The 20,912-nt window shown below is 41.3% G+C and overlaps 1 protein-coding gene across 1 annotated transcript in view; it reads left to right on the forward strand.

Moving 5' to 3' along the window:
* LOC119374513 (thyroid adenoma-associated protein homolog) overlaps nt 1-20,912 on the forward strand; it is a 32,323-nt gene that overhangs the window by 4,232 nt on the left and 7,179 nt on the right. The window contains exons 7-24 of the mRNA XM_037644644.1: nt 2,069-2,162; nt 2,851-3,066; nt 4,671-4,823; nt 5,135-5,244; nt 5,409-5,587; nt 6,997-7,118; nt 8,099-8,290; nt 9,406-9,578; nt 10,174-10,308; nt 11,128-11,232; nt 12,104-12,214; nt 12,751-12,997; nt 15,808-16,024; nt 17,122-17,349; nt 18,099-18,300; nt 19,415-19,618; nt 19,721-19,965; nt 20,669-20,866. Of these exons, the coding sequence (XP_037500572.1) occupies nt 2,069-2,162; nt 2,851-3,066; nt 4,671-4,823; nt 5,135-5,244; nt 5,409-5,587; nt 6,997-7,118; nt 8,099-8,290; nt 9,406-9,578; nt 10,174-10,308; nt 11,128-11,232; nt 12,104-12,214; nt 12,751-12,997; nt 15,808-16,024; nt 17,122-17,349; nt 18,099-18,300; nt 19,415-19,618; nt 19,721-19,965; nt 20,669-20,866 (3,131 nt within the window). The remainder of the gene's footprint in view (nt 1-2,068; nt 2,163-2,850; nt 3,067-4,670; nt 4,824-5,134; nt 5,245-5,408; nt 5,588-6,996; nt 7,119-8,098; nt 8,291-9,405; nt 9,579-10,173; nt 10,309-11,127; nt 11,233-12,103; nt 12,215-12,750; nt 12,998-15,807; nt 16,025-17,121; nt 17,350-18,098; nt 18,301-19,414; nt 19,619-19,720; nt 19,966-20,668; nt 20,867-20,912) is intronic.

Raw genomic sequence — 20,912 nt, forward strand, 5'->3', positions numbered from 1 at the left:
AGTACTCTTCCTGTGACTACTTTTGTGACTGCATGTTTACGGAACATTTATGAAATACTCAGCTGTCCTTGGTATTTTTTTCTTATTGGCCTGCTAGAGTTTTTTTTTACTAGTGACCTGGTGTGGCTGCAAACATAAGTCAGGCTATTACTGATCTGAATGCATTGTGGTATATGTAGTAGCTGTTCTAAGGTACTTGCTTCTATTTCAGTACAGTAACATTAGCTATTGGCCGCGAGGTTGAACAAAGTCGGCACCTAGCGGCGAACGGACGAAACCCCGAAGTGTGGATGCGGGTGACCCGCCGCCGCTCCAGCAGCAGTGTGCCTTGTGTTTGTTGCTGGAGAATTCGCGATGGAAGTTGCAACGGGGACGATTTGGTCGACGTTCAGTAAACTCATTCTTTCCTTTTTGTAATGGAAGCTCGCAGAGCCCATCGCTTTTTTTTTCTCATTAGCGATGCGAAAAGCATTCGTTCAGTGCGACCACACTTGTCACTTTTAACCACATATACGCTTGTCCTCCAGCCTTCCGGGCTTAGCAAAGACAAAAAAAAGGTTCATGTCACTTTGACTAACGAGAAAACGATGTTCGCTATGGTTGGTCGCGGCGCGTACTGCAATTTGTTGAATCGCCCCTTGCGAGGCAGCTTATGCTAATCAAATACGCGCTACGGTAACTTCAACTTTGGTACTATATCAGGCCTCAATTATTACTGGAAGATCTGTTTAAAAGATTAAAAAAACTAATATATCAGCATGAGCTGTGGTTATCAGCTCGCTTTCGGATACTCGTTCATCGCTTATATGGTCCGTCCATTTCTGGCTCGCGAAACAATATTTTTTACTCTGCACGAGTTCATGCACAAATTGGACGAGTTTCGGCGCTTATATATTTCTACTTCGGAACACTGAGCACGCTTCTCGTAGTTGACTAAGCGCGACAGAAAACGCGCAAACAAAAATAGGTAAGGCTAGGTGACGCTCGCTTATAAGGACTCGCAGCTAGCGTGAACAAACATTGCATTCACTGCGAAGGTGGTGCACGCAGGATGCAGGCCGCATTGCATACTTGGAGAATCAATTCATTTACTTGCGGAAGTATGCAAAAGCGCATGTAAATCATGACTGTCAGCCCTGGCCAAGCCGCCACGATCTTTTGCGGACTGCAACAGTGTTTACGCATGCAGCGCGCAGAAATCACGCATACAGCAAGCATGAATGCACATATTACGGACTAATAGTGAGAAATGCGTTAGCGTATTTGACTGAGCATCAGCACTTTTCGGCAGCAAACGCTTCAACCCACCTTGACCGAAGTGCTTGCTACACACCATCGCAAAGTGCCTTGCCGTTTCGACGCCTGACAAGCCACTCTCGGTGTTGTTGCGCGTAGCCGGAGTAGGAATGAAAGCTTATATCTGGCTCTGTGCATTATGTGTGGCATTGCGGAACCGAACAATACTTCCGCTTGGAAATTGAAACGTTTTTTACACTTACGAAGCGCAGAATGACGATACAAACAGCAGCCCCGTACACTTACACACAGCGCACGGCCGACGATCCACACAAACGCAGGGGCGATGCTGCCACCTATAGGTCGATCTCGCCGCCAACATACCAAAAATTAGTGCAGCATTCAGAGTCTGCTAATTCATATACTACATTCTGCTCTTCAAAGTAATTGCTCAAGCTACTGTTCACTGTCGTAATTGATTGTGAATTGTTTATGCAATAACAGATTTAGCAATAAAGAATTCCATAATGTCCTAATTGTCTTTTCAGCTTTATCTGCATGCTTTACTACTTTAAATGTGATCTCTATCTCTAAAAATCAAAGCTTCAAAGAGACTCATTTTGTAGCACATATTTAAGGAGTTCATTTAGTGAATTTTTAATTTGCTTTTTTGCATTAATTCGGGCATCACAAGCTTAAAGCATTGGTGATTTTTTTCGGTGAGTTCATTACCTCTAACCACGAGATCATCTGAAAAAAAAAAAATTAACATGCCCAGCATCTTTTCTTATGTTTATTTACTCGCTTGTTTATTGATATCATAATTTTGCAGGAGCCACTGATGGCACAGTGTCTTGTACACCAATCCAATGCAATACGGATAGAAGCCTTCAGCCTATGTTGCTCGTTGTACATACTTCGTGCAGGTATGACCTTTTGATTTCAAGTGTAATACCCTAGTTTCCTCGCACCTGACACCTCGCACTAGAGCAATCCTTGACCTCGCAGTCACATTCAATGGAACATCAGTGTTGCAACTGCTTGCTTGCTGCGAATTTTTTTAAACTGTGGTCTGCTCCCACCAGGGATTGATAATGCTTAAACCCACTTTAAACTTTTCTTAAATATTAATTGTGAAAGTTCACACCTCGACATGCTTACAGTGTTGTTTGTTGCATCAATTATTTCTTTAATGATGCTACAAACATAGCTTGTGTCACTATTCTGATGTGTTTAAAATTTTAGTTGCTAATAAAACTTACTGGAATTATTTTACAAGGTGCTAAGCTTTCCTTTTGAAGCCTTGCTATGTAGAAAAAAATAACTATTCCTACAAAGCGTGTACATTTATTTTGAAAGCAACTCGATGCCCTGATGGTTTCATTCTACATGTTTTGTATATTACACTTGTTCGTAAGTACAAGAACAGGAGAGCCCTCAGTAAATGTCACTGGCATGTGATGAGATATAAAATTCCTGAACACAAGGTGTCGGTCGAACCAACGTTATGACAAGTGGTCTTGTCTTCTTGAAAGCAGCAACTAGCTTAAAAAGATGAAACATGTGAAAAGATGAAAAGACAAGTGATGGCTCATTTTTTTTTCTAACTTTTAGGAAAGCTGGAAGTGGACCTGTCAAAGATACTTCAATTTGTAACAGCCAACCTAAATGTTGACGACTCCTGGTTCCGGTCAAGGCTTGTCGTGCAGCTAGAAAACGTCTTAGTGGCTCTTCGAGAGACTATCGTGTCCGAATTCAGCAAAGCAGCACGCCAGAAGCGGAGAGGCCGTGAGGATGGCACGCTGCAAAACCATTACACATCGGCCTTCTGTAGGTATCAGCTTGCATGACCGTTATACGTAGATCAGGGACTGTGTTGAAAAAAAGATCTCTTGTTATTACTTCCGAAATTATTCCTTTCCTTCGAGTTTCTACCTCAAAAAAAAAAGGAACCTTATAGGTGTGCTGACACTAATTTTCAAAGCTGAGTTTACTCTGCCATATAAATCTCCTGAATATAGAGAAGGCTCTGAGCAAGTGTGAGTCGATTTTCGCGTAGCACACCTACTGACATCGACACTATTGCAACGTCAGGCTACAGTGTCAATTCTGGTGACTTCACGCACCAGTATGACTGGTTGTGAGGGTGTGAGGTACAGAGACGTTCAATATGGCCGCTCGTGCATCACCAACAGAGCCACGGAGCGGTCGCGGAAACGCCACGATATCTTGTGTGAGCACATGACAGGAAGCTCATATCGTGTCATGACATTAGGGTACAGTAGGAACCGAAACCAGCTTTTAAAAACATATTTGAATTAATTTTTCGGGGCGCACTGGTGCTTACCAGTACATTTTCTAGGTTCTGGAGGGCTTGTTTTTCATTTGATGCAAAAAAAACAACTGAAAATTTTCGTGTCAGTACCCCTTTAACATTCCTGGTAACATATTCGCAAAGTTATGTGACTTACCTGCCATGATGACTCAGGGCTGGGGTGTTCTGCTGCTGAGCTTGAAATTTGTAATGAAAATGTGTAATTGTGTTGTTTTACGTGCCAAAACTACGATATTATTATGATGCAAGCTGTAATGGGAGACTCCAGATCAACTTTGACCACCTGGGGTTCTTTAATGTTCACCTAATGAAAGTACACTGGTGTTCTGGCATTTCACTCTCATTGACATGCAGTTGCCATGGCCGAGAGTTGAACCCGCACTCTCAAGTTTAGCAATGTCACACCCTTACCTGCTAAGCTACTGGATTTTGTCAGCATGCAGTTTCGGGATTGATTCCTGGCAGCGGCAACTACATTATGAGGGGGGGCGTTAAATGCAACGCCACTTAATATGCTCAGATTCAGGTGCACATTATAGAATTCGGTATGTCCAAAATTTACCCAGAGCCCTCTGGAGCAGTTTTCCTCAGAGCAGTTTCGGGACGTGAAAACGTGCAATATCTTGTTTGCTGTACAAGCCGTGGACAAAAATTGTCAATCCATGGCCTTTCTTTTACGATTTATGCATTATTTCTTTTCGCTGCTAGAGTTCATGGTTTAACTTTTCAGAAATCATTGCAAGAATGCTGGAGAATAGCTAAGCTGTACTGGTAAATTATGATACTCGCTCAACAAGTAGTACACCTAAAAGGACTAATTATGCCACTGCAGAGATAATAGTATGCAGAATGGTTTTCTTTCTGTGAAATAAATATGGCACAACTGTTTTTTCCACTAAGGAAGTTTTATGTTTTTGTTTTCTTAGTATCGCTGCAATCTGTGCACATAATTGTTCAGGGAAAACCAGCAAGTAGTGTCAGCAGTTTAGTGAGAAGAGTCATTTACATTGACATACCTTGCAAATGCCACATTCTGTAGAGCATACTGTAGATGACCAGTGTAAATGACACCTTGTCTTAATGTTTCATTTGCCCTTAGGCTTCGTCAAAGAACTTGTGGTAATGGCTGTGGAAAATCTATTTCCGGGCGCAAATTACCAAAGAGCCATAACGTCATTGTCAGTCCTTGAATGTGTTGGAAATGTTTTTCGAGTGGATCCATCTGGGAAACAAAGATCAACACACAAAAGAGGCAAGTGTATTTCTAATTACAACTGAAGTGGGTCTTCTTGTTCAGTTCGTTACCGCACATTGATGATTTCCTGTCATGCCATGAAAACCTCCTGTAGAACTAGTGTTCAAGGCATAATTGCAGATAGATTGCTGAAGGAGTCATGTTTATTAGTTTAAGTCATGGTAGTATATATAACTGTCCAAACTGAAGTCAGGTTATTACCAGTGTGTCTCCTTTTTTATCCTTGAATTTTTGAATATGAAAGAAAATGTTATTTTCGGTGCTTTTAGAATTGATCTTGTGTGTTCTTTCCATCTTCTATCTTCTAGAAACCTTGGAGAAGTTCTTTGCTTCTGAGACGGGTCGCTTTGAACTGGGATCGACGCAGAAGAGTATCAGGGCGGCCTTTCTCAAAGCACTTTTTCATAACGTACTTGAGGTAAAATGACCCATTTTGTTTTTTTTTAATGCATTTCTCAAAGTGCCGAGCTCTTGTTTGTGCACTAGATGTTTGTGCACGTGCACAACTTTACAGTGTGGGGAACAGAACACAAGGTGACAGAATTATCTCGTGGTACAAACTGAGGCCCTTGCTTCGTTCAGGTTCGTCTTTCTGCATTTCGGCTCCTGAGCACTCGTGGCTGCCCGCTGTTTGAAAGTGGAAGAGATCTTCAGGATGTACTGCAGGATGCACTGCAGGATGCTGCAGACAAATACCTTGCTAGTCCACGGCCCCAAGACCATGCCATTGGTGCCTTGCTTCTGCACCTGTGCCTCACCAAGTAAGCATCCTGGCTGTGGCCAACCCAACACACAACATGTCTGTTTTTGTTCTCTTTTGCGTTGTTTTACATTGCTTTAAAGAGAACATCCATGTTGGTGACAACTTTTTCATGCATCTTGTTAAACAAAGCATCGCTAAACGTTGCAGCCAGCAGTTTAATGCCATTCATGTTTACCGCAGTAAAGTATTTCCAACGCATATATGGACAAGCGAACAAGCTAAACTTCTCTGATAACTAGGGGTGTGCGAATATTCGAAATTTCGAATATTTTTCGAATAGTGTTTGCTATTCGATTCGATTCGCACTGGAATTTTACTATTCGAACTGCCCCAAAACAAATACAGTCAACGTCCGATTGAAAGTGACCCCTTCAGATTTTTAATATGCTCCACCTCATTACACTCTCGTATTGCGGCAAAGCTACCTTTCAAGCTCCTTTACGGTCGAACTTAGCCAAGGCAGTCAACGTCCGATTGAAAGTGGCCCCTAGATTTTCAATATGCTTCACCTCATTACACTCTTGTATTGCGGCAAAACTGCCTTTCAAGCTCCGCTACGGTCGCAAGTGTATTAACTCAAGAAAACGCTGGTTCCAACATGGAGATGAAAGATGTGGCAGAGGTGGGGGCTCAGTTAATGCTGTTTTCGACCTGAAAGCCCGAAAAATCGGACGCCGAAGCTTTTTAGCATCCAAAATTTCAGATGTTATTATGTATCGATGTCTACGAGGCAGATTTGGAACTCCGGACTAGAAGGGAGCACACCCTTGTCTGCCACGTCAGTTGGGCTTCCACAGAAGTTGACAGAGGAGGAGAGGCTGAGGAAATGGCATCTTTGCCTATCACGTGTAAAGTGTTGTCGGCAACACTTTGGTTGCACCAAATCATGTACATAAATACAATTCGGCCTCTACATTGCCTCATTCTTGACAACTATTAAGCGCCACCCCACCAGCGCTTCATCAACCTCGCGAGAAGAAACACTTTCATGTTGCTATCTCATAAGAATATGCTTAGGAATCCTCTCTTTTTTTCCTGCAATTTCGCTTCGAAGTATTCGAAAAATATTCTACAAATATTCGAGAAATATTAAAAAAATTTTTTATTCGATTCGCACTCACACTTCAATATTTGAACTCGCTTCGCACCCAAAATTTTGCTATTCGCACAGCTGTACTGATAACAGTTTAGTACTATAGCAACAATAAAATATTTGAAACTGTAGAAACAGTTGTAAAAGCAACAGCAATGCATGCTACAATGTATAAAAATATTCATTTGACTTGATTGATATTGCAGGAGGATGAAACTATCTAAATATACAAACTATGTTGCATAGAAGGTAGAAATGGAAAATGTGGCTTTTGATTAGTGGATATTTTTTCTTTCTGTTTCTTTTTATTCCAGCCTGAAAGAGGAGCCAAGGCAGCTTGTTGCAAAGCTAGAAGAAATCTGTAGCTTGGGCGAAAATGCCTTCTTAGCATTCCAGCGTGATCCAGTGTCTGCATCAGCGAGTTTTCCACTTCATGGTAAACATCTTTTTTTTTTTTCATATTTCTTCAAATATATGCAGGGTCCGTAATTATTATATCCAAGAATTGCTAACCTGACCTTAAAGGGGCCCTGCAACACTTTTTGAGCATGCTCAGAAAACGCTGCCGATTGTTAGTCGAGGCTCCTGAGAACATGTGAGCCAAACGCTATAGCACAGCTCGTGGCCTGGAATTTATGATTAATTCTCCAAGTCAGATAGAAATTGCTCGCTCTTCTCTCGACAAATGAAGCCGTAAACCCAAGTCCACAACCAAAGTCCACAGCCATTGGCTGATTTCAGCGCCGTGAGCTGCATAGCTACCACGACTGTCGTGGGATGGCGCAATGTGCCCACGCGCTCGCTCGTGATTATACTGAAAGTAAGCCATGTGTTTGAAAAAAAAAGTGCTCAGGGCCATGACGTGCGTGTGACGCACGTCATGTGCTTCTTTCCCCCACGCCATCCCTCTCTGCTTAGCTTCGAGTGCATTCGTTGGGACAAGAGACGAGAGAGTGCTTACAGCAGGCGACAAATTCCTGAAACTCTGCTCGTACTTGATGGATTCTAAAAATTTTTTTCGCCAGTCGATTCGTGAGGCAATAAACATAAACTCCTTAAAGAAGCCATTCGATGATTACTTCGAAAAGTGTTGCAGAGTAAGAACTTTATGCCAGTCGGGTCGTTCATTTGTTAATTGTGAAATGACTCAAAGGAATAGCACAGAAACATAAGTAACTTCATTTAACGAGTTTCGACAGTATTTATAAGCTAATTTATCACACTCGGCACGAGTTAAGCTTTCGTCCTTTGCAAGCGTATCTAAATCTGGGACCTTTTCTTAATTTTTTCTTACTGGATTACACATGACCCTGAAAGCTGTCTTTCATAGGCGACAAATCAAATACTGAGACAGACAATGCAAAATCATACATTTTTGGAACGTATGTCATACATTACAACTTAACTTTTTTACAGGAGTGCTGTTGACCCTGGTCACTTGCCTAAGTGATGTGAAGTGCATACTGGCAGCCATGCAGGGTTGCAGCGTGGATGGGAAGAACAGCAACTTAATTTGCAACATTCTCAACAGGGCATTGTGTCTTGCTAAGAGCTCCCTCTTTCACTCGCTCCTTGTCATGGTGCCAAAGGACAAGCAACACATTCTCGGTTAGTACTTGCTGTTAAGCTCTCAGCATGCCTTGCAACCTTTTTGCAATGCTACATTGCAACCATCACATTGACTGTTCACATTGATTGTTGTCGATTGACGGTTTTCATAATTGTTCAACTAGCCTTCCCGTTAGGCTCATTGCCCTACTGATGGCTCTGTTGTCATTTTTGAGAGCAATCCGCAAGGACAGTTTGTTTGTTTAATTATCACACTGAAAATGTAGACATGGTTCATGTGATGAAATTATGTGCAGAAATAAGCCCTAGCGTGTGCAGTTAGCAGCTCATCTTTATATTTGCATGATTGTTTGTGCTTCCACTAGATAGGCAAATATGTGGAGTGCAGTATAGTGCTCTCGGCAAATGTCAAAAGTTCCTGTTGTCCACTTTAAATTAATGTGAACATTTTTGTACTCGCGCCTCCTATCCCAGAAAACCCAAGCACAATTCAACAAAGAGGAAAATTATAACTTGATCACATTTATTTCTTACCATTAAGAGTATATTCATACAGTTGAACCCCTTTATAAGAGACGTGCACCGGGGAGGAATTCTTGTCTTTTATATGAGGTGTCTTTTATAAGCCGGTTACAGTGTTCCCATTTTCTGTTCAACTCTTATTTCAATGTAGGCCACCAGTTTACGCATTTGTCTGTTACATCAGTGTCTCTTATAAAGAAGTTTAACTGTACCAGCAAAGAATGAGACGGTACTTGAGCTGTAGTATAATGATAATAAGAATCAATTATTTGTTTGCTGAGCTATCCACAACTGGAATTTCACTTCAGCGCATCAGAACTGCTAATGTGGCTTTTGTGTTCAGTTTACTGCAACCATCAACCCTGCCAGCATTTATCACAGTGCAGTTGCAAAAGTTGATGTACGTATATCTTCACAGAAGTGTATTTTCAACTGTGGTTCTTACTGGTAAAAGAGAAATACTTGTACAGGAGTGTTTTTTGCTAAGATCCGTCAATACTACATAGCTTACTGCAAACATTCCTACTGTTAACACTTACGTATAACTTCGTTCTTTTTTTTTTCCTATGGTTGCCATGCATACTTCTGGCATGTCTGCCAACATAAGACGTTGGTTGATGTGTATTTTTTAGGTGCAACATCTGCTAGTTCAGCAGACAGGGTAGCACCTTCCTTCGAAGACACAAACCTGGCATTCGCAGAGCTCATCAGAGACCATGAGATGGCTGAAGTGATCAGATTCACGTCAGAAGAGTGGCAACAAGTTGAGGAAAGACTGGCATCATTCTGTTGGCACTGTATCAAGGTAAATAATGCGAGAAAAGTGGCTGCGGGCTTCATCATAAACTTTGTGTACGCACGCTTATGTGCGTGTATCAGGGGAGGGTTGTCGCTAGGGTAGGGACACTGGACTGTTTCATCTCACCCAAGTGTTGTTTTTCTCGCACGGCTCTCGCGTATCCTGTATTTCAGAATATGTGAAAGTCTCAAAGACAAAATGCATAAAAGGTTAGAAGAGAGCAGAGTGTGTCAGGGAACAAACAGGTGTTGAGGACATCTTAGTTGAAATCAAGAAGAAATTGGGTTCTTACTGGTAAAACAGGGCATGTAGTGCAAATGCAAGATTACCGCCTTTCATAGAGTAACCAACTGGATTCGAGGAGAAAGCAAGCGCACGAGGGGAAGGCAGAAAGTTAGGTGGGCAGATGAGATTAAGAAGTTTGCCAGAATAACGTGGCTGCAGCAAGCACAGGCACGGGTTCACAGGTGGAACATGGTAGACGCCGTTGCCCTGCAGTGCACGTGCTCAGGCTGGCGATGTACTGAAACTCACCATTAATTCTCTATCTGTGCTGTAAGATCCCTTAAGAGGCACTTTCTCCTTTTGACCGCTTGTGCAGAACTCATGTTCGCTGTTGGACCTTGTGGCGTCAATTTCACTGAAGGACAATGGAATATCGTATGCACTGGATGGCAGGTCACTCCATGACATTGTGGATGCCCTGGTTGCAGTCATGACTGGATGCAGGCATCGTGTGAGTTAGTCTTTGATGCTGTGGCATTGGTTTTTAATTAACTAGTTCTCTGTTTTGTGGCGAAAAATAATTATGTGAAATAGTAGATGTCAAGTGCTCACGGATTGAAATGTGACATCAACACTCCAAGTATAGCAACTGGTATGCGCAGCTGCTTGACATAACCACGTGTTGTAGCTACGAATCTGGCCACTGAAGCTGATGTTGGCTTTGATGCAAGCCAGTATTACACCAATGCGACACGAACTGAAGACAGTGGAAACGAAAGTATGAGCATCACTTAGCACCAAATTGATGTGTTTTATTCTATTAGCACTGTAATGAAAAAACACCCAACACACTCGTCGTTGTGGCACGTTAATGCATGAGCATTGAAATTTCATGTGTTTAGTATTGCCACTTGGCACCTCTTGAAAGCGTGTTTGGTCACTGAGAATTCTGAGCCATTCACATAAAGAATCAGTGTTGCATATCTATTTATGGAGAGCATCTTAGATTGGTTATAATGAAGAAATAGATCAAATGTTTATTACAGTATTAGCATGTCTGCCTGCATGAATAAAAAAAAATTGACGCGTAATGTGGCACGGTACACCAGCAGTTGCAAGGTAACCTAATAATGGGTTGGTATTGTATTGCTTACAGCACGTTAGAATAGCAGCCTTGAGCACTGCTACTACTTCTAGAACTTCGAACTAAGCATAACTTAGACTGTGAAAGGACCGAAAAAAATAGTGGCTCATTACTGTATTTGACGACCCTACTAAAAAGAAACTTTCCTCTATCGTTTAAACCTGTCCTTGACTTCTGTTTCCTTAGGGAGCTATTGAAAGCTGCTGCGAGTCCTTGAAAAGTCTTTGCCAAGTTCTTTCCAGCAGTACAACCACAGAAATATCTGATATTCCATTCAATTTTGTAAAAAAGGTAAGTCTTGAAGCTAAGGATGTGTGCTTGTGAGTGTTGTGTTTATATGACCATCTTTTTTATGTGACCATGTTTCTTTTTTTATCTCTGGTATCTTGATGAAGAAAATAATCAGTTCTGTTTATACCCTGGTAGCCTTATGCGCATGATCTTGCGGTAGTGTTGTGGAGCATACTGATGAAGGTAATTTTAACGATGTTTCATGCCTTTGGCACTTGGCTACGTTCATCACCATCAGCAGGGGTGATATTTAGTTTGCTAGATTTATAATTTTGTAAGACATTTGCTTAAATTTAGCACTATAAGCAACCATGAACTGTAATAAAAAGAACGATGAAGTTGTTAGTACACTGAGTGCCTTCAACTTCATCCTGTGTTTGACACGTTTTCTCCACTTTCCTGTAATATACCAGCCAGCCCAATTCATTGGGCTTTTGCAACTGAGGTCTGTTGTCATTAGTTTTATGACTGGTTAAGTTTGACTGTAGTTTACTACTTCATGACAGTAGTGTGAATGCTAGCTTTCTTACGGACACACGTCATATTCCGTGCATGCAATTGTGTAGTGTACCTGCTATATGAATGTGCTGGCTTCCTATCACAGCTTACTCATTTGATGGTAAAGTTTGTCTTGCATTACATTCATGTTGAATGACATTAGTCTCCTTCAGCTTTAGCAGTGATCAAAAGTGTGCGTGGAGGAAGTTAGACATTTTGTGGTAATCTAAATATTTTGTTTAACCTTTATTCTAATGAGCAAGAACTATCCACTACATTACTTTTATAAGATATTCCCATTTATTAAGTAAATGCTGTTTACTATATGCTCTTCATTATGTTAGCAACTCATGCATCAGTAGATGAATTGCAGGCTTTGTCATCATTAACATCAAGATCAAAATCCTCCTCTATCACAAGGCGGTCAGCAGGTCTCCCATTACTCATCAGAGCGCTTCTTGAGGGAGAAGCAAGAAACGTGAAGGTAAGTCTTGTTGCAAGCAAATGTACAGACAGATTGAAAAAAAAAATGATATTAATGTTGAATGTGTTGAAATGTGGAACAAATGTTTTATTTGTAGGACAAATGCATGTATGAAAAGAAAATTTTTAATTAACTCGAATTAGTCATGCACTTTGTTGCCACTTGTAAGAAATTGTCATAACAGCCTCAACCTCACTGTAGCGTATTGTAAAAAGTGGCATCATTTTGAGACATTAAGCTCAGAGTTAGTAAATACAGTCGAACCCAGATATATCGATTCTGAAGGGGATCACGAAAAGTTCTATAGTATATAGGTAATTCATTATATAAAATATTTTATATATAGAATACATTTCAAGGGGATTTTACAACTGTTCAGTATACACAACAATTCGTTATATGTGGATTCTTGATGCATGTGGGTTCAACTGTGTTGGGCATTGGGCACTGCAGGGCTAAGTTAAATTGTGCAATTAATTAAATTAAAATAACTGCAGCTGGAAGTACATTCTCGCTGCCTCTGTATTTCTTTCTAGCGTAGCATGTCATGGACTGTGGATCACTTGAGCTGCGTCATCAGAGAGTGCGCAGAGCAGCGCGGCAGTTCTGCATCCACAGTAGATCTGCCCCAAGCAGAAGCACTGCACGTTCTGTGCGCAGTTGTTGGCTCGGCGACCTTGACAGCTGCGGTGATGATGCACCTCGGACGCATTCTGTGGTTTTGCTTTGAAGGCTTGGCGTCACCATTCTGGCTCGTGAGGAACGCGGCACACCAGCTCTACGGTACGTTTCTTCCAAACACTTTCTTTAAGGTTGTACATGGGTACTGTGAAGTCAGCTGGGTGTTTGAAATAAAGAAAATGGCTGACCCCCAGCCTAGCCCTACGTATGTAGTACTACAAATGTGTGGCCCTAGCCATCAAAGCTGATAGGAGGAGACAAAAGTTTGATAATCGTTGGGACTGCAGCGCAGAAGTGTTGTGGACAAAAACAATGGCAGAAAGGCACGCTAGTCCCAGTGCTCATCTTTGGGTCATATTCCAAGACAATCATTTTCGGCCACAGTGTCGCTTTGCGTGATGTACAATCTCGCGTGCCCAACGACTGAAACGATTGTTTGCCCTCTTTTGCTCAATAAGCCAATCAGCATTCATTGAAAGCGATATCATGCCCTTATCTCCGGCTCAGGATGTGGCCCCTTGTCATCTTTCTCGTCCACATCAATTCAGTGCCGTGGTTCCAATAATTGCTTCTAACCAACTGGCTCAAACATCCATACACATAGAATTTAGACGTAGATAGGTAAGAGCAAGTTGGTGGCGATAGTTCCAAATTAAAGCTGCCTGCATCTTCGTGATCATGGCTTCATTCTTGATAAATAAATTCACTCAGATAGTGACTTATGTGCAATTTGGTACGGCCAATAACTTGAAATGTTATAACAAACTCGTCTGATGCCCGATTTGTACTCCTGGCACATTCCTCGCTTGACCTGCAAGCTTGAACTTTCTGCAATAGAGCATCGACAGGAAGTGTTGCCCCTGCATGGAATCAGCGGTTTGTTGAAGCTAAATGTGCTTCTTATCTACTTGCGTCTGTGTTTGGAACACCAGAATAATTACAGATACCAATGGTGGGCATCACATATTTTCGTGTATTCTGCAGTAGAACAGTAAACTCTAGTTTTGTTCCGTGGGTGTTTTGGTATTATATATTACCAACATGCTCATGAAAGAGGTGTCATTCACTTGTTTTCTTTCTTTTTCTCGAGTACAGCGAGTAGAAACTAGACCAAACTAGTAAAATGTTGAGATATGACATTTATAGGCATGTGCACAAGGGGGCAGAGGGGGGGCGGCCGCCCCCCCGTCCCCCCCCCCCCCCCGATTATCTAAAGGGGGTGCCGAATCTGCCCCCTACCATTACTCGTTCGGACCTTTCACGTCATTTTTTAATACGCAGGGTTATGGCTACGCACGTTTTTTTTTTTTTTTTTGACGGTAATGGCGGCCAAGGACCCTTGATGTCGCTTTCAAATAACTGTTTACTTCCCATTTTTACCCCGAAAAGGCCTCTGTGAGGAGCACGTCATCGGTTCATTTTACTTTTTTGCATCCGTTACGGAGCTCGTTTCCTTTCGGACTTGAACAATGTGGGGGCGGAAGAAGGGGACGATGAGGTCAAACTCCCCCCCCCCCTTTCCCCCTAATGGAAAACCTCGTGCACGCCTATCGTGGCATTTGTTAACAAACTTTCATGCTGTCCTTTGACTGGGCCCACTCTCTCACAGTTTGTACACCATTCCTTGTGCTTGCGTAGTGGCATACTTAACTACAGTATAAATAGCACCAAATTATCTGAGGCCTTCTCTTTTAAATACGGAGGCATCACCCTTACTCCAAACCTTTCATGAACTACCCATATTACTAACGTGTGTGCCAACGCAGCCAGGTCATTAGGGTACTTACGTCGTAACCTTCAAAACTCGCCTGCCCTCATTCGCAAGCTTGCTTTTCAAACATTCATTCGCCCGCAACTTGAGCTTCCCTCTTCTATCTGGTCTCCCCATCAAAAGTATTTAATTACTTCATTAGAATCAATCCAAAACACAGCCGCACACTTTATTGCTCAAAACTATGACTACCATTCAAGCGTGACGCAAATAAAACTCTCTCGTTTCCTCGAGGTGTTAAGTGATCGTCGTAATATTGGTCTGTTGTCGTTATTCCATAAATACGTGTACCAGTTCGACCGTCATGTCTTGAGCCTGCATACATCAGCACACACCTATCGTAGAATACACAGTCATCTAAGCTTCATGCAATTTTACGGGAACACTGACGCATTCAACTATTCGGTGCTTTCGCATGCCATACGACTGTGGAACAGCTTACCTGATGCCATAGTCGCGGAAACTAACTCAGTGAAATTTCGGCAGTCACCTAATGCACATATCACCAGCAGATCATGTCCTGCCTAAACTTATTGTATGCAGTGATTGATGTTTTCAGGGGTCATTCAGTTGCTTGCACAGTTACATGTATGATGGCTTTCATGTTGTAGCCCCCCCCCACTCCCCCTTTTTTTTTGGTCCCATTGTATCCCATGGAATTCATTGTATCACATGTATTTATTTATGTATTTTATCATGCACTATATTATTATGCATTTTTATATTATCTATTTTTATTAGCTTGTATTTTACTCCTTGATGCCAACTTTTCTTGCGTGGTTCTCGTCATTCACCTTTTATAGCATTTTATTGTACTACTTCTCTTGTGTAAAATGCTGTGTTTTTATATAATATCTTTTGCACTTATTTAATGTAATTCGCTACCTTTGATTTATGTAATTTCTGTCAAGCACCCCTTACTCAATGCCCATGGGGCCATGTAAGGTACATTCAGATAAAAATAAAATTGTATTCAGCTAAGCCACACTGTGGTAAACATTAGTATTTTGTGCTTAGTGTACCTGCTCAGCTTAGGAAAGGATTGTAGTATTGTTGATGTATATACATGTTTAGAATAATTACATTCTGTGTTTAGAATAATTTCCACATCTCACTCCTCTTTTTTCCCCCCTTATGTTAGGTGTTACAGCACCGCGCGTGCTGGGACTAAAGAAGACACGAGAAGAATTCGTTGGCCATGATGCTATGACTGCATTGGACTTGTTTGCAAAGCTTCCGGATCTGCGGGTCTTGTTTCTGAACAAACTTGATGGCTCCAACGTAAACGACCATGACTTGTACTTCGTCCTTGACTTCCTCTCAAGGCTTAAACCACCTGCCATTGGACAACAGGGACTGTGAGTCGCAGCATTTGTCTTTTTTTCTGTTGATATGTGTAACAGATTATTGCATATGACTAAGTAAATTTAAATGTTTTGTGCTGATATTAACAAGTTAAAAATATGTATTTATGATGTGGTAATATTGTTACTATAACGACGTGGATTCTGATGTGCATTTATGAAAGGTGGAATAAAACGTTGGTAAAAGAAACACTGATGATTAATACGAATAAGTTGGAGTGGTTTACATTATTCGTGGAATTTCAGTACTGTTCTGTTTATGTGTACTATTTATACTACTATTTATGTATCATTAAGCCACCAATTCGAGCAGTAAGTCGTTTATTTTTCAACCTTTTCTGGGTCCTTCTTGAAACAGAAAGTAGTAAAATCTGGTCTTATCCGATAGTTGTCAACTACACCCCATACCGCAGTGCAAACTAGATGATATATTTTATTATTTATGATTAACATATCTAGCAATTTCAAGGAGGTGTATGACAGATAGCGCTGCATTTTTGCACATCATTATCAGTAAATGGAACTTCTGTTAATGGGAAGACACTTTCTCGGTGTCTTGAGGTCTTGTTTAAAGAGCTTCTACTGCATAGGTTTAACTGACTTGTTTAGATTTGTCTTAAGCAAACAGAAGGAGTGAAGACATGTAATATTAGAACCTGGGTTATTCCAACTCAAAGTGCCTAAAAATTTCAAGGTAAATAACCAAATTAGCTCACACTTTTGGTAAGAGAAAGCAGTGCCTGGCAAATTCATTATACAATGTAGAGTGACATAATGTAACTGTGGTTGATTGAATTTTCCTGTGTAAAAGTTCAAACATCAAGGAAGCAGTGGTATATGTGACGAGATCGCGCATGTTTAGCACTATACCGAGAGTTTTAAATAAGTATGCCGGGTTTTTTGATGAGGCAAAGAGTGTGCTATCATACAGTTAAAAATGGGTAACAAGTGTGTTTTATATGTAAAGCCCCAGGTAATATTGCAATAGTTGATGTGAGAATAAACAAAAGCCTAGCGAAAGGTAATTAAAGAATGCCTTGAAAAAAAAAAAGGTTGTGTTAAGTTTACTTGTATGTATTCTATTACTGCAGAAAATCTCTGGCACCATTTCAACAATGCATACGTAATCACCTGGGCTGTCGGTCATGGAAACTGCGCCTGCTTGCCGCGAAGTGCGTCTCTTCTTTCTGCCAATCGACAAGGGAAGAGGTTGTGTTCTTGCTTGAAAATGTTGCAGCCCTCAAAGATGCTAATTCTCACAACAGTGCCCACGCACACCTTCATGCCATTAATCGTCTCCTGAGGAACAACACTGTGTGGTTAGTATTGAAGTTTATTTTAACAGCGGAGCTGTTTAAGCTTTTCATTCCGCCGTTTCTAAGCTGCGCCTGCGCATGCAACGCAATAACTTGGCCGGCGCACTCTCTTCGTCCTCTTCTTCATCTAAGGATTGAATATAAATAAAGACAGTTTGCTCTTGGCGATGTACAGTCAAAAAATTAGGATAGTTATACAGTACATTTTTCTGTATCTCCTAGTAATTTGGCGGATAATGAGGCCTGTGGCCATCACACCCATTGAGGTTGACACGATGGATGTGCAATCTAGGCGTTTTTTTTTTTTTCAATGTGTATCCTGAAGAAAACAATAGAGAAACACAGAAGAGAAACGGAAGAGAAAGAGACAGAAAGAGTAAGAAATGGACAGGAACTGAGAGTGATAGGAGACTTTGCTAATTAAGACAATGCTAATTGGGAGCATGCTAATTAAGACTAATTATGACATTGTTAGTAGTCTAGGTCGATAGGTAAAAATCCAACTTCTTTTTTGCTCTTCATTATACATGTAAAGGGATCTTAGTTGCCCTTGGACCACTTACGCTACCGATAATAATAAAATAAATATTAATATAATAATAATAATTGCTTAAGTGTCAGATTTTTTTTACTCACCAAATTATCTAGCCATGTACATAAACTCACTGTGTGCATTGTCATCAAGTTAAATTTTATTGTACATGACTCGACACATAACTCATTCAGTAGATATGTTTCATCCTTCTATGCAGCGTGCCGGACATGGCCAAATGGTTCCAAGAGAGTGGTAGTCTCAGCAGGTTGTCATGGGCTTTGGCATCAAACTTTTTCGTGAGGATGGAGTTCTTGGACTTGCTTGACCTGCTATCTGGTAATGGTGGCCGCACCGAGTGCCGAGAGAAGTTGCAGAAGTCATTTCTGCCGGACATCGCTCACACTTCCGGCCTTAAAAAGGCAAGATATGGTATTTTGTTTGCACATGCAGTGGCTGTTGCATTACATTGCTGAGCTTGAAGCTGCGGGTTTTCAAACAGACACTGCTGCATCTCAAGTGTGGCAAAATGTAAAAATGCCATCCAGTTGATCCCCTTTATAAAAAGAGGCACAAATGTAACAGACAATTGGGTATAAGAGACACTACTGTGCCTACATCGAAATAGAGGCTGATGAGAAAATCAGAATGTGGTACCCTGCTTATAAGAGACAGCTCGAATAAGGGACAAGAACTGCTCCCTGGTGTGTGTCTCTTATAAAGGAGCTCAACTGTATTTTCTTGTGCATGACTCGCTCAAAATGCGGTAGGCTCTCAGTAAATGGAAATCTCTTAAAACGGAACTGATGCTTAAATGGAACAACTGCCTCTTATACGATTGGTTCCGTACTTGATTCCTGAACCCCTATTCATCTCTCAGTAAACAGAATTCCTGTTAAACAGAACACGTTTTCCTGGTCCTTTGAAGTTTAACGAGAGTGTACTGTATACAGAAAATTCGGAGCTGAAGACGGGAGTGCGAGTTATACATGAATTTTGGTTCACAACAAGTTGGCTTCATGTCAATGCTTCACTGTAATTTAAGGAAGGCAGGTTCATGAAAATATGCGGGAATCTTATCCCTTTTTTTATTTCTCGGTTCGTAGATGGGGGTGTGGATTATATGTGCGGCATATTATACGCAAGAAATTATGGCAGTTGTGTGCTTTATACTCAGATTGCGAACTTTCTTGCAGTCTCCCACTTCTGCATGTCTCATGATGTCATTTTGACAAGTAAATTTGGCAATTTCCATAAATAGCTTTTGCTTGATTAAAGCATATTCTCATTATCGCCAATGACAGTGAAAGCTTAGTTTCCCATTGTCGCGTGTGACAGGGACCGACTGAGTAACAGAAATCAACGAAAATCTTGACTGTATTACAGGTCCCTGTTCTGTGGTGACCATCAACACATTTTTGCCTGCGGTGACACCCTTACGCAATGTGTTCATGTCATAGCATATTGTGGCAAGCGATGAGTAATCACCGTTGTCCCTGCAGATTACCATTGTCCCTGCATTTCGTCTAATTTCAGCTGCCTGGGTGCGTTTCTTGGAGACAAAAGCAAACGGAATGGCTTCTTAGAAGAGCTGCCCGTCTGTGCCCACCTGAAATAGTCACTGTGGTTCAAAAGGGAAAGGAGTGTGATGTTGTTATGGAAACGGCTCTCGAATTTCTCATTCCTCAAGCACTGCAACCGGACTGCGGAATCTCGTCAGATTTATGGTGTGAGGTGGCGGTACGTTCTCCCATATTTTAAGTTTGCATTCTCATTGAACTGTACTTTCGTTGCCAACTTGTTTATGAGCTTGCCTCATATCGTTGTATGGTAACATTTCAGGTAGCCCTTGTGACATACTTGAACAGTGCCTCAAGTCTGCCAGCCCAATCAGCCGATGTCTTGGACTTGCTGGAGGTGCTCTTGAATAAACAGGAAGTGGCAAACGAGTGCATTAACCTCTCCTGGTTGACAACGTTTCAACGCATCGCCATTGAGGCGTCATCCGTAGCAGGCACAACAGTGAGAGCGCTGTCTCTGGTGGTGTGGTCACACTGTTTGAAGCGCTGTTTACAAAACCTTGACAAGTGAGTACTAGATGCTTATATCATAGATCAACATGGACAATGTCAAGAGTAGAGAACTGTGTTAAGATTTGTTGTTGCTGTTTTAACTTCTACTTTGTCACATGAGTGTCTTAAAAAGGGCCAAGGTGAAGGCCAGAGTTCCGACTGACATTTTCTAGTCCCTTTTTTTTTTCTTTTCTCAACTCGTGGTTACATTTACAAACGTTTTACAGTATACTGAAAATTTCAACTGAACATATTTTGTTTGTAGCATGGGTGCACCTACAGTTAGTGATTTATTGAAATAACAGGAATAAATACAGAGGAACACACAATGCTTAACCTTCTTCCGCCTTTTTGTGCACATAAAAATTGTTGATTTCTTCATTGGTGTTGGGGCAGTGACACCCCAGTTATGCATGATAATCAGTTTAGACAAGCATTGCTTGTTCCCTTGAAGGGGCACCTGAAAAGGCTGCTAGCTGTAAGTGCTTGCCATACCCTGACCACTAATGTGTGTTTTTGTATTCATGGTTTTCTTTTTCCTGCTTTTAGAGCATGCTTATAACTATTGGTAAACATTACTGACAAATTATTTTTCTTTTCTTGTGTCTATTTTCTATCCTCTTTTTTTTTATAGAAAAGCAAGCAAGATGTGAAGCACTTGTTTTCTGAAAGTACTATACGTAGCTATTGAGCTTGAGACTTGTTTTCCCATGTCCAGTTACTCAGTTGAAGTTGAAGGAAGTGCCGAGTCATGGATCTCGGCCATCACATGTGCCGTAAGCAACCAAGAGAAACTGGCAGCTACAGCGGACATCTGTCGAATGCATGCAGCGCGTTCTCTTCACATTGCTGGTGATGCCGTGTTCACCTGGGCTGCTTTCAAGTGCAAGCCACGCAAGTCAAAGCTTCTTCAAAGGTAATTTCGCGAAAGATAACCCTTTTGCATCTTTCCACTCTTTGTG

The sequence above is a fragment of the Rhipicephalus sanguineus genome, chromosome 11 (genome assembly GCF_013339695.2).
Source record: "Rhipicephalus sanguineus isolate Rsan-2018 chromosome 11, BIME_Rsan_1.4, whole genome shotgun sequence".
NCBI classification, from domain to species: Eukaryota; Metazoa; Arthropoda; class Arachnida; order Ixodida; family Ixodidae; genus Rhipicephalus; species Rhipicephalus sanguineus.